The 12,316-nt window shown below is 49.9% G+C and overlaps 1 protein-coding gene across 2 annotated transcripts in view; it reads left to right on the forward strand.

Moving 5' to 3' along the window:
* The window catches only part of Prkcb (protein kinase C beta), a 297,288-nt gene that overhangs the window by 257,164 nt on the left and 27,808 nt on the right, over nt 1–12,316 (forward strand). For both annotated transcript variants that reach the window (XM_077106018.1, XM_077106017.1), the window contains exons 13-15: nt 4,099–4,237; nt 7,871–7,951; nt 8,227–8,334. In XM_077106018.1, the coding sequence (XP_076962133.1) occupies nt 4,099–4,237; nt 7,871–7,951; nt 8,227–8,334 (328 nt within the window). The remainder of the gene's footprint in view (nt 1–4,098; nt 4,238–7,870; nt 7,952–8,226; nt 8,335–12,316) is intronic.

Raw genomic sequence — 12,316 nt, forward strand, 5'->3', positions numbered from 1 at the left:
AGTCTGCCAAATAGTGATAAATTCCAGTAAAAATAAAACTCAGTAAAATAGAGTGGTTTGTGCTGGATGGTAGAGGGCCATGTCATTCTGTGGAGGACCTGGCGGTTAGGGTCTGGAGTTAGAGGTGTCTTGGGAGGTCCTGGGGCCCCCTGGATACTTTTAAATAGTAAGGCCACTCCGCCAACGCTTGCCCTCCGTGCACGGAGCACGCACGTGGAGCTCCGAGTCAGCATGAGAGGAGACACCCAACTCCTCCGGTCCTCGGTTTCCCCTCGGGTGTCCTAGGGAGAGCATTTTCCATCGAATGTCATTCTGGCCTTGAAAGGTGCACATCATCTTCCATGTGACGTGACCCCCTCCGTTCAAACCCATGACTTTGCTTCCTGCTTAACCAAGAAAACAGGGTCCTGGGGTCATTTCTCACTCTACAGTTGTCACTTTGTAGGCTGACATTAGGTCCTGCCTCCCTCCTAGGCACGGAGAGACTCTAGAAGAACAGAGTTACGAGTGTATTCGATTCAAATCCAGCCCCAGGGTGGGAACCCAGGGAGAAAGTAGAGTTGTCGGGATTCAGGGCTAGTTTTCAGTCTAGCAGGGAACCAGATTAGGATCTGGGGTTCATGGATCCCGGCCGCACTGGCCAAGCTGGTCCTAAAACCCAGAGGTGAGCATCTCAGGTGCTAAGACCATCCCTCGTACCATACAGCCCTCCCTCCTAACCTACTCACACACCGTTGTCAATATGGTTCTTCAAGGAATCCGTATCGATATTTTAAGCCAGTCGGCATCTGAGTCATTCTCTTTGCAAGAACAGAGCCGTTTGGTACTAGAAAGGTTGGGGCTGCTAGATGCTACTGCCAAGGTCTCCCTGCACCCAGGGTATATATGTGATGCAGGATCAGACACCTGTCCCACCCAAGATCATGATTCAGAAACCAGTGGCCAAGGAACTCAGACCATGGATTTGAGAGTGACTGTGGCAGTCTGGAAGAGCTGGTTTTCAGTGCCAGGAGGAGAAGTGGTTCCTGGCAGTATTAGGATTTCCAAGGACAAGAGGCCACGCTCGTGTCTGGCAGCGTCCTCAGTCACGTCCGGTGGTCCTCGGGGGACCAGCTATGCATCATAATCATGCATTGTCACTGGCTCCGTGGCCTCCCAACCTGGTTCCCCAGCCTCCTCAGAGAGGCTGGAGATGATTGGAGATGGAGTTCTTGAAATTGATAATCAATTGAAAACTGTAAAAAAAAAATTACAGGACAAGAGATGTGCGGCTTTATAATTTCATAGATATTGCCTTCATGGTAGTAAAGCCTTTCAAAAGGTTTCAAATGGCTCCCTCCTTCCTTTAGATCTTCCTTTAGAATTATGTTAGAGTTTCCCTCTCTGAGGATAGTAGCTGGATATGGTTGGTGGGGAGGGTGTCTGTAATAGATCCTGCCTGTCCAATGGACTGTCTGATTTATTGACCACTTTCCCTGGAAATGCGTGTGGATTCTGCCCTGTATTTTTTTTTTTAATGAAAAAAAAATTGCCCCAGCCATGTTTTGAAGCAGAAATGAGAATTTAGTACCTAGAACCAAGGAATACAGTATAATATCAAAGGCAATGGATGAGACTGGGTGTCCTCCAGCCCCAAGACCTGTGGCTCTTGGCATCTGAAATTCCTTCGCTATATTAAATGAAGATGTTCTCCTGTCTCTGATTGACCCGGCGTCTTACTTCTGGGCATGTTGTCAAGCCAAGAGGAGGCCGTGTATTACTATAGTGAAGTCACATGTAGGGCAAGTATATGGAGATAAATCAAGATGCTGCAGGGTTCAGCATTCCTAAGTTCTGACCCGGCATTCAGAGATCACCACGGCTTCTAGGTAAGCATGCACCCTGGACCTGGGTGGTACCATGGACAGCACCCAGGGTCGCAGAATGGAAATAACGTTGCTGTGGGCGAATAGTGGGTGCAAATGGACCTCCCTTTGGATGAAGAGACCTCACTGGCCCTCAAGGAGAGGCCAACCTGTGTCCTTGTGGTTGGAAGTGATGATGGCAGCTCAGTTCACACTTAAGTTACGAAAGGTCTTGATTGGCTGGTGTCAGGGATGCAGGGGTCTTGATTGGCTGGTGTCAGGGATGCAGGGGTCTTGATTGGCTGGTGTCAGGGATGCAGGGGTCTTGATTGGCTGGTGTCAGGGATGCAGGGGTCTTGATTGGCTGGTGTCAGGGATGCAGGGGTCTTGATTGGCTGGTGTCAGGGATGCAGGGGTCTTGATTGGCTGGTGTCAGGGATGCAGGGGTCTTGATTGGCTGGTGTCAGGGATGCAGGGGTCTTGATTGGCTGGTGTCAGGGATGCAGGGGTCTTGATTGGCTGGTGTCAGGGATGCAGGGGTCTTGATTGGCTGGTGTCAGGGATGCAGGGGTCTTGATTGGCTGGTGTCAGGGATGCAGCGGTTCAAACGATGTTAATGGCGCTTCCTTGATCACTCTGCTCTGCTCTGTCTTCATAGCTTTCCCGTCTCCATACGGTGACCCCTGTAGCTTCTAGACCCGCGTTCCACCCCCTGAGCCATCCCAGTGTGAAAAGAACTTCTCTCTTCCCGAATGGCACCTGCAAAAGTGCCAGGCGTTTCTGTGGTGGCAGACTGGGTCCCCTGTGGTCCCTTTCCTGAACCAATCGCTGTGACTAGCAGGATGGGATATTTCCACTGGCCAGGACAGGCCACGTGACCGGGGGCTAGGAGTTGAGGTCGGCACCACCCACCTTGCTCAGCTGGAGGATCGAAAGGTGGTTGTCCAAAGGAGGATGGTCTCATCCCCAGAGGCTAGAACAGGCCGTAGCCGCAGACACCCACAAGCTAACCGAGATGATCTGGGGGAGACCCCTGAACTGAGCTCTTACCTCTGGGGGAACTGGACTTCTCCGTCCTCTCTTAGGACTGGAACAGCCCGACCCATAGATTGTCCCCTGGTCACGGCTGCAGAAACCCCAAACATTGACGTCAGAGTGGGGATTGAGGATTGGGGTGATCCAGTATGGAGATATGCAGGGGTTCCCCCAAAATATCAGGCTTTCCTCACCAACGCAGATGTAGACAACAGGAGGAGAGTGGGCACCCAGACTTTTGCTAAAGCTCAGATGTCACTGCCCAAGAGAGGTCCTTCCAGACCCCTGTTTAAAGTGCCCTTCCCCCATGCGCTCTCTCTCTCTCTCTCTCTCTCTAGGGGGTACCCAGGATTGAACCCAGGGGCATTTAACTACGGAACCCCAGCTCTTTTTTAATATTTTATTAGAGACAAGATCTCGCTGAGTTGCTCAGGGCCTCGCTAAGTTGCTGAGGCTGGCTTTGAACTTTGGATCCTCCTGCCTCAGCCTCCCGAATTGCTGGGATGACAGGCATGGGCCACCACATCTGGCTCCCCCATTGCCATCTCTTTCTCCTCTTTTCCTTCCTATCGCCTATCAGAATCTACAGGATAAAAACAGGCTTGTTTATTGTGTCCCCAGCTAACATATACCCGGCTCCAAGAATGGCGCCCGTCATGGAGTAAGCGTCCAGCAGATATTTTCTTTTTTAATGGAAAGAATCAATGGAGACACCTGGGTCCCCCATCCTAGCAATCAGCCGGGGGGATCCTGAAACATTTGGAGTTAAAGAATTTTCTCTCAAATCAGTTGTCTTCCCCCGTGATCTTCAGAGATATTTTGAAAGATCACGATTTTATGGAAACGGCAGCTTCCTGTAAAACATAAGGGGTCCACAGGTTGCAAAGGTCAGCTCGTGGAACTCTGCCTCTGCGGGTGCTGCGCTCTCTGGTCAGCTTCCTGCGGATCTCTCTGTTCTCGGAGCTTCTGTCTCGTTTGTCCTTGCGAGGCCCTGGGCACAGCTGGCTCTGCAGGAGAAGAAAGGCACAGAGGTTGGTGAGGGAGCCCCCTCTTTTTGATCTCCCTACCAGATCGTGAGCTGCCCCGGGGGCAGGCAAGAGCTGGTTTACGGTCACCTTTGTACCTCCACGCCACCTAGCACCGCGTTTTATGAGTGGCAGTCGGTTGACTTGAAATGAGCATCGTTTCACTTAATCCCCAATTCTCACACCTGCCGCAGGGACCTGAAGCTTGACAACGTGATGCTGGATTCCGAGGGCCACATCAAGATCGCTGACTTTGGCATGTGTAAGGAAAACATCTGGGACGGGGTGACCACCAAGACTTTCTGTGGGACTCCGGACTACATTGCCCCCGAGGTGAGAGCTGCCGGGACCCCTGAGGCACACGGACCTCGTGACCATGTCCCCCGCTGACCTCCTGATGGCCGCGTGAGGGCTGGGAAGGGTCGAGGGTGGTACCTGGCAAGCAAACCCCAGTCTTGTCCTTATCCTGGGCTCTAAATCGCTCCTCTGAGATCTCACATGCAAATTAACTTAGCACACATTCCCGATGCTCAGGCCCAAAATACATCAAGGTTTAGGAGAAAATTTAAATAAAACGCAAAAGAACCATCCAACACACATCAGTAGGATTCTTTGTCAAGCTGCTATGGCTCGTGGCCATATGATACCTCCTAATTATGACATTGAAGCGTTGGTTGAGACAGCGAGAGACACACAGGGAACAGATTCCCTGGGCTGACATATGACACAGGGCTGTGACTATGTGCGCGTGTGTGTGTGTGTGTGGCAGTTGTCATAAACCCTGGGACACTCTTCCCGCGATAGAGATATAAACACCAGGGTGAAGATTTATTGGCAGTGCCGGCCTTCTCCTCCCGAAGGAAGTGGTCAGTGAATGGATCTTCCCAGCATGACCAGGCACAATAATTTGTACCAGGCGGTCGGTCCCTTTCCCTTTTTCTCTGAATTGGTGGCTTAGAAAAGTGGCATGTTGCAATCTGTCACCAGATTTTTTTTTTCTCCCTTTTTTTTTTTTTTTAAGGAAAGGCGCAGAGTCTCAGAAACAGACATTCTTGACTCCCAGACACTTGATATGTAACAGTGGGGATAGGCGTCCCCATGTAATTAAATACGTTGACATATGATTTTAAACCTGCACGCTCTGGTGACAAGGCAGTTCCTTTTAGAAGAAGCTTAATTTGCAAACACCAGACACGTATGCCTGAGCGTATGCACACCCATACACACAGACACGCATCGGCGCACACACACACACACACACACGGAGAAAGAAATGTGTTCAAAGTCCTTTCTTCATCCCAGCTTTACTTGTTAACTGTGAAAGATGGGATAAAATGACTGTCGATAAAGGAATAATTAGCTCAACGGAGCGCCATTCGAGTTAGGAAGTCCTGTACGGCCCTAGGAAGACCAGACCACACAGCTGAGTGCCTGCACATACATCTGCATGTCCTGGCAGGAACCAAAGGACAGTCCACTGTGATTTATTCATAGTGTCAAATACTCCTAGGCCCCGATTCAAAAGAGTGAGATATATGTGTAGATACAGAAATATCTTAAAACCAGATTCTTAAGAGGAAAAAAAAATCCAAGTAGAGAATGGTGAATCCAATACAATGTCATTTATGGATGATGACAGTCACACACACAGAGCCCGACTGTAGGTTTTCCATGGGGATGCAGATATGCAGGGCCTAGTAGAGTTGTCTCAGGGTGGCCTCCTTTCATCTATTAACATTTTCTTAATTAATCAGGATGTCTGACAAGATCTAGAGCCCAATTCCTGGATATGAGCTTGGTGATTTCTAGGACCCAATTCCAGCTACACTTTAGTGGTGGGGGTGGGGGGGTGGGGACACATTTTAAAATGTAGGATGCCCCGGCATCACCCCAGAGCCACTGAATCAGAGTCTCTGCAGGGCGGGTGGGGGACCTGTGGTTTTCACAGCTCCCAGGGGAGGGGCACCCGAGGACCCAGGAAGCCCCAGCGGCTCTGGAATTGGAGTGGCCTGTCCTCCCCCAGAGAGGGGCCCTTCTGCCAGGTCAGGCTTTGCTGTGGCTAACTGCACCGCCTCTGGCCACTTCTTCTCTCACCCCCCAGCCTCCGTTTTCCTTTGTAAAAGGATTGACTTGTTGGGTGGTCATGAGGATCCAGTAAGACTGTTACTACTCCTCAGAGTGCCTCTTTTATTTGTTCACTTACCTCTTTATCCACTTATTTATTTTTAATTGACCAATCAAAATCACATCCATCCGCCATGTACCTACCATGTGTTTTGAAATGTGGGTACATTGTGGAATCGAGAGACACAGAGGGGAACAGATTAAATGGAGTTAATTGACATGTGCACCACCTCACAGACGTACCTTTATTTTTATAGGAAGAACACTTAAAAATGACACTTTTTTTTTCAAATTGTCAAGAATACAAATCATCGTTGTTAACTCTGATCACCACTCTGTGCAATTAATAGGTGTCTGGAACTTATTTTACTCTTATTTTAGCTGAAATTTTGTGTCTTTGGACCATCTTCTCTGCATTTCTGATTTGGGAGTGGAAATCGGGGTGGGAGATGGAGCTGGAGAAAGATATTTGCTTTATAGTCAGGCTGGCTCTGGCACTTTTAGTGACTAAAACAAGCAATAACTGGATTAGAGAACCCTCTAGTAAAAGCTAATATAGCCTATTCATCCCCACAAGACCTTATGGAGTCAATGTCATGGTAAATAAACTCCACTTTATAGAAGAAGAAACCGAGGCTTAAAGAAGTAACTTCCACTGGGGGGTTATACCCCTGGTAAACAACAATTGGGATTCAAAATTAGACTGTCTGACCCACAAACCTCCACCCTTGACCTTTGCTCTACCACCTCTTCACCCCTTTGACCCCGTCATTTTACACTCCTACGTACTGAAAGGTTGACAGCTGCTCTGTCCACACAGCTGTCTGGTCTTCACCACCAAACCCCTTACAACTGCATATACCATCTGTCCCTCTCATTCTACTTCTAGAAATTTAATGTTTGGAAATAATTGAAGAGACATCCAAATAGCTAATCATAAGAATACGCATTACAGCTCCAGAAGAAACTTTAAAATATCGGGAATCCACAAGGTAGATTTTGGCATATCTATTCAGCGGAATCCTATTGAGAGATAAAAACCAATGATGTCAATGTACGAATATTAGCAAAGAAAACATAAGTGAATAGCTTACTTGATTAAAGTCCACTTACTAAAGTGTTTCTGCTTATGCAAAACCACCCATGAGTTTGGAAGGAGACGGACCAGATAGGAGGAGTCCTGATTTTTCTCTTGACATTTTATTCTTTAAGCTTATCTAGATGATCTGTATAAATAGGAACACACGTCATTACTTTTGAGACATTTTTTGGTGGTTGTTTTAATTGTGATTTTAAAACCACACGGCATGAAATTGACCATCTTGGCTATCTTGAGTGTGCAGTCCGGCGGTGTGAAATATCTTCACATTATTGTGAAAGTGACTTGACTTGTACAATGAGAAACAAAAATAGCTTTTCCTCTTTAAAAGGCCGTACAATAACTGCTTTGAAATTAAAATAAATAAATAAATAAAAATAAAAACACTATTCCCAGTGCTCAAAAAAAAAAAAAAAAAAAAAAAAAAAGGTAACGTGACATGCACCCATGTCCCCCCAGTTGCAGGTGCCTCTGTGAAGCACTCTGCCTGTCATTCCCAGGGTAGCTAAGGTGAGGGAGTAGCTCAGGTGGGCACGGGCCGGGCTTGCATCTGGGGACTGTGACAGCTACTATAATCTTTCACAATAAGCAGGTGACATGCCAAAGACCCCCCTTCCACACACACACACACACACACACACACACTCTAGGGAAGGCCCACTACGAGGGTGAAGGAGGTGCGAGTCCCACGGCCAGCCTCGTGCACGGCCAGCCTTGCTGACAGAATGCTTTCTGTTTTCCAGATAATCGCTTACCAACCCTATGGGAAGTCCGTGGACTGGTGGGCCTTTGGGGTCCTGCTGTACGAGATGTTGGCCGGGCAGGTAACTGAACTTGAAGTGATCTGTAAGAAAAGCGCTCCTCCACTCCCAGCCGCGTGGCTTCGTTCCAAACCAAGTGTCAGCTCAAGACACCTGAGCCCCTTCTGCCTCCCTGCCCTTGGGGTGATCCAAGTCGGTTGGACATTTCTTCTCATCTTCCTGAGAGTCCTGGAGAGGGGCCTCACCTGGGGCCCAGGGAGGAGGACCTGCTGTCTGGGAGAAGCTGGGGGAGGGTGCAGGCAGGGGATCCCTTTCCCACCCGGCCCTCTGCCCCACAGGCACCGTTCGAAGGGGAGGATGAGGACGAACTTTTCCAGTCCATCATGGAGCACAACGTGGCCTATCCAAAGTCCATGTCCAAGGAAGCCGTGGCCATCTGCAAAGGGGTGAGTAGGGCCCTTCAAGCCCGTGGCCGGGAGATCACCTACCAGGATGCGGATGTGCCCTGCTAGAGGGGACCAGCCACCAGACCCTCCCCCTCTCTTCGCTTTGCCAATCAGAGAGCCCTGGAAAGGAGCTGCTACCTCCCAGAGCAAAGAGAGCTCACCCTTATTTGCACAAAGCTCTAGAGAGGAGGGCCTGTCATGGCGTCTTGCTGATGAGCGGCCTCCAGTCCCCAGCCCCCCGCCCAGCACAAGGGATGCATCCGGAATGAATGGACGAGGGGGCCGTACTGTGAAGAGCTGGGGCTCAGGAGAGGCATGGCTAGGTGTCCCTGGCCCTGCTCTGCTGCATGGGTGCTTAGTGAATACTCAGAGAAAACACCAAGCAGTATTGAATTGCAGGGGTCCTATAGAAAAGCTGACCCCAACCCAGTGTCCCCAAGTCCTCATTCTCCCTCCAACTCCCGGCATACAAAGAGCAGGCACAGCTGAACACCTGCTGCTGGTGCCGATCGCACCTGTGACCAAAGCAAGGTGCAGATTTCCAGGTAAGGAGCCTCTGGACTCAGACATGCTCCTGGTGACGTGTGTGAGACACCAGAGATGAGTGGCCGTCTCCTTTGGAGCCATCAGTGACCTGAAGTGACTTTTCAGAATGCCAGGGCTCAGCCTCCCCCGGAGATTAAGTTCTGTGTATTTGCAATATTTCGCCAAATTCCCCACAGGGCTTGAAAACCACTCCCTTTCAGCACGTCCAAAAGAAATGTATTTCAACTCTGATGGGAGTGCAAAAGCGATACCGTGAGAACCTCAGAAAATACGGCTCAAAGACGTTGCCTTTGAAAAGAGTTTGTGGATGGACGCAGGGACGCACACCTGCCATCCCAGCGGCTCGGGAGGCCGAGGCAGGAAGATGGCAAGTTCAAAGCCAGCCTCAGCAACAGTGAGGCGCTAAGCAGCTCAGGGAGACCCTGTCTCTAAATAAAATACAAAATAGGGCTGGGGATGGGGCTCAGTGGGCGAGTGCCCCTGAGTTCAATTCCTAGTACCACCCCCCAAAAGGGTTTTTTTCTCCAATCCACGGGTGCTGACGAGTTCTCCAGGTTAGACCCCGGCTGTGCCTCGTGGTGGGCTCCCATCTGCAGGTCTGAACGCAGCAGCCCTGTGCCCCTACATCTTGGCCATGCCCTACCCAGCCCAGCTGTTCCTGGCCCCCGTCAGAGCCAGCCCTGGTGAAGGACAGTTGGAACAATCAGCCAGATCTGCCTGAGGCTTGGCTCAGACTGTCACAGCGGGGCCAGCCTCTAGCCCAGGAGCACCTTGTCTCCTCGCACCTACATTCCCCGCTGGTGAATCTCCTGAGCTCTGTGTTTCAGCCACAGGTTAAGGGGCAAACATGCCTGGGGGAGCCACGGGGTGTCCCCAACACCCCTAAAGTGAATTGTGAGGCAGGGACTGGAAAAAATAAGGGACAGAGAAGAGACCCAGGGTTCACGAAGAGCTTCAGCAAAGCCCATAGACTTTTGAGGGCACAGCCCAAGGCTGGTGAGACCACTGTAGACTTTTTACTGGGGCCAGAGTGAAAGGAACCATAGACTGAGCTTTCCTGGTTTAGTAATTCCCAGCATTTAAAATAAGGAGATTTCTAGCTTTTCTCTTTTGAAAATTTCTTTCTGTAGTTGTCGGTGGACAGAATACCTTTATTTTGTTTATTTTTATGTGGTGCTGAGGATTGAACCCAGTGCCTCACGCATGCTAGGCAAGCGCTCTACCACTGAGCTACAGCCTCAGCCCTTTCTAGCGTCTCTTACAAAAAAAAAAAAAACAAAAAACAAAAATCAGATCTCGTCACGTTGGCCCGTCATGCCTGCAAAGCCTCATTCAGCTGGATCGGAAACCACTACTTCCTTTCTAACCGGACACGCCTCCTCCAATTTGCAAAAACCCCATTTGGCCCAGTTCCCTGGGTTCAAATCCAGGTCCAAGCGTTATTAACCTAATGAGTTGTTTGACCTGCTTTGTGGATGGAGGATACCCGCAGCACCACACGTAGAGTTCTTTGATGATGAAATGAGTTAATACGTGCAAATCACTGAGACCAGAGCCGGGCAAGCACTCTGTCCCATTCTTACTGTGACTAATGCTGGCCCCGTGACCAGCCCGGCTCCTCCTGGCATTGAGTTGGCCTCCCGCGAACGAAGACTTTGACCGCGTGGGGATTTGGGAGATGAAGAGACCTTTTGCAAATCCTTATGCTCTCACTTTTCAGGTGCACGGTCTGGAGCAGATTCGTTTGGGTCTCTCTGGGCCTGTGTCTCTTTATTTCTAAAAACAGGATAAAAAACGGGGATGAAAGTCCTCACTGAACAGAGATCCGGAGAGCGTTCAGTGAGGTCAGATAACAGGAAGCTCCCCGTGTGGTGTCGGCCCAGAGCAGGTGCTCCATGCCTGCTCAGGGGCTTCCCCTCCCCAAGCCTGCCTGCCAGGACGGCTGGGGGGTTCTAAGTGGGTCATGGAGGAGAGAGGATTTTCCAGGTCAGCTGCATTCAGCTTCAGCTCCAATTAGCAGTGTCCCTGGTTTCCTATTAATTCAGGACCCATAACCTTCAGGATTCACCGGGGGTGACTTTCTGGCTGTTGGGTTTGGGGACCACTCTGAGTTGAGTGGGCCGAGTCCAAAGCTGGCTCTTTCTTCAAGGTCGATGCTCTGGAGCAGGAGAGATGCTCAAGTGACCGGCCCCGGGGACGTGTCTGGGAGGTGATCAGAGATGGGAACAGTGATTAAATCCGGCTGTCTGCATGGCTTCAGGCGCATCCAGACAGAATCCAGGAAGTGGGCAGAGACCTTGAGTTAGAGCTCTCCGTGTGTCTAGAGTGGCATTTCTTCACTGGGCGTCTGTCTCCCTGCTTATCACTGAGCAAAGCCTGGGCCTCTGAAAACAGTTGAAGTGTGTCCATTCTACGTCCAGCTCATGATGGGCCCTACTTTCTACCATCAAAAAAAGAAAATGAGTTGAACTTTGCTCAGATTGCCACACCCACTTTCAACAACAAGCTTAAAACCCACAGACAACCCAGGCTGGCCGCCTGTCGCCTGTCGGAGTGGAAACAATCAGGCTGATTACACAGAGCCGCGGGAACTCTAGGTCAGGCAGTTCTGTTCAAACCCTGACCCACCCGGCTCCTTGGCTGTGTGACCTCAGGCAAATGACTTGACTTCTCTGGAACCAGTACCTGAGTATCTGGAAAAACGGGGCGGGGGTGGGGGTGTAGTTGCCAAAACCTCAGAGCGTTATTGTAAAGATTAAAAAGAGAGATAAATAACGGCTGGGAAACTTTTAGCTCAGACACAGGACATGCTCAGGACCTAGAAGCTGTTATTGCTATTATCAGGGCTACCAAAACTCCTTAGCTCTTTCTTCCCATTTGAATTCTACAGAAAATTCAAGACTTGGCTCAATTTGCCCTCCCTCCATCAACCTTCCCTGACTCAGCCAGACCACAAATATCCCTGGAGAAACCACATGCAAAGCATACCCCTCACCACGCGTTTTATATATTTATTTTACTTTATTTTTGGTACTGGGGATTGAGCCCAGGGGCACTTAACCACTGAGCCACATCCCCAGCCCTTTTTATTTTTTATTTTGAGACAAGGTCTCACCGAGTTGCTCAGGGCCTTGCTAAGTTGCTGAGGCTGGCCTCAAACTTGCCATCCTCCTGCCTCAGCCTCCCAGGTGTGTACCACTGCGCCCAGCTCTCTCATTGCTCTTTAAAGCCCCAGTTTGGGAGCTAAGCAGAGGTGGAATCCAATCTCTCATAGCTGGCTGGGTGTCCACTGCCTGATCAATCAGATGGGACGGTAGTGTACCCCCATCATGGTGTTATGGTGACAATCAGGTAAAGTGACGCCTATCAATACAAGAAGTAGCTTAGGACATCAACGTCAAGTCAGTTACGTTCCATCCTGGAAGGTAAAGCAGAT

The sequence above is a fragment of the Callospermophilus lateralis genome, chromosome 19, assembly GCF_048772815.1.
Source record: "Callospermophilus lateralis isolate mCalLat2 chromosome 19, mCalLat2.hap1, whole genome shotgun sequence".
In the NCBI taxonomy this organism is placed as follows: domain Eukaryota; kingdom Metazoa; phylum Chordata; class Mammalia; order Rodentia; family Sciuridae; genus Callospermophilus; species Callospermophilus lateralis.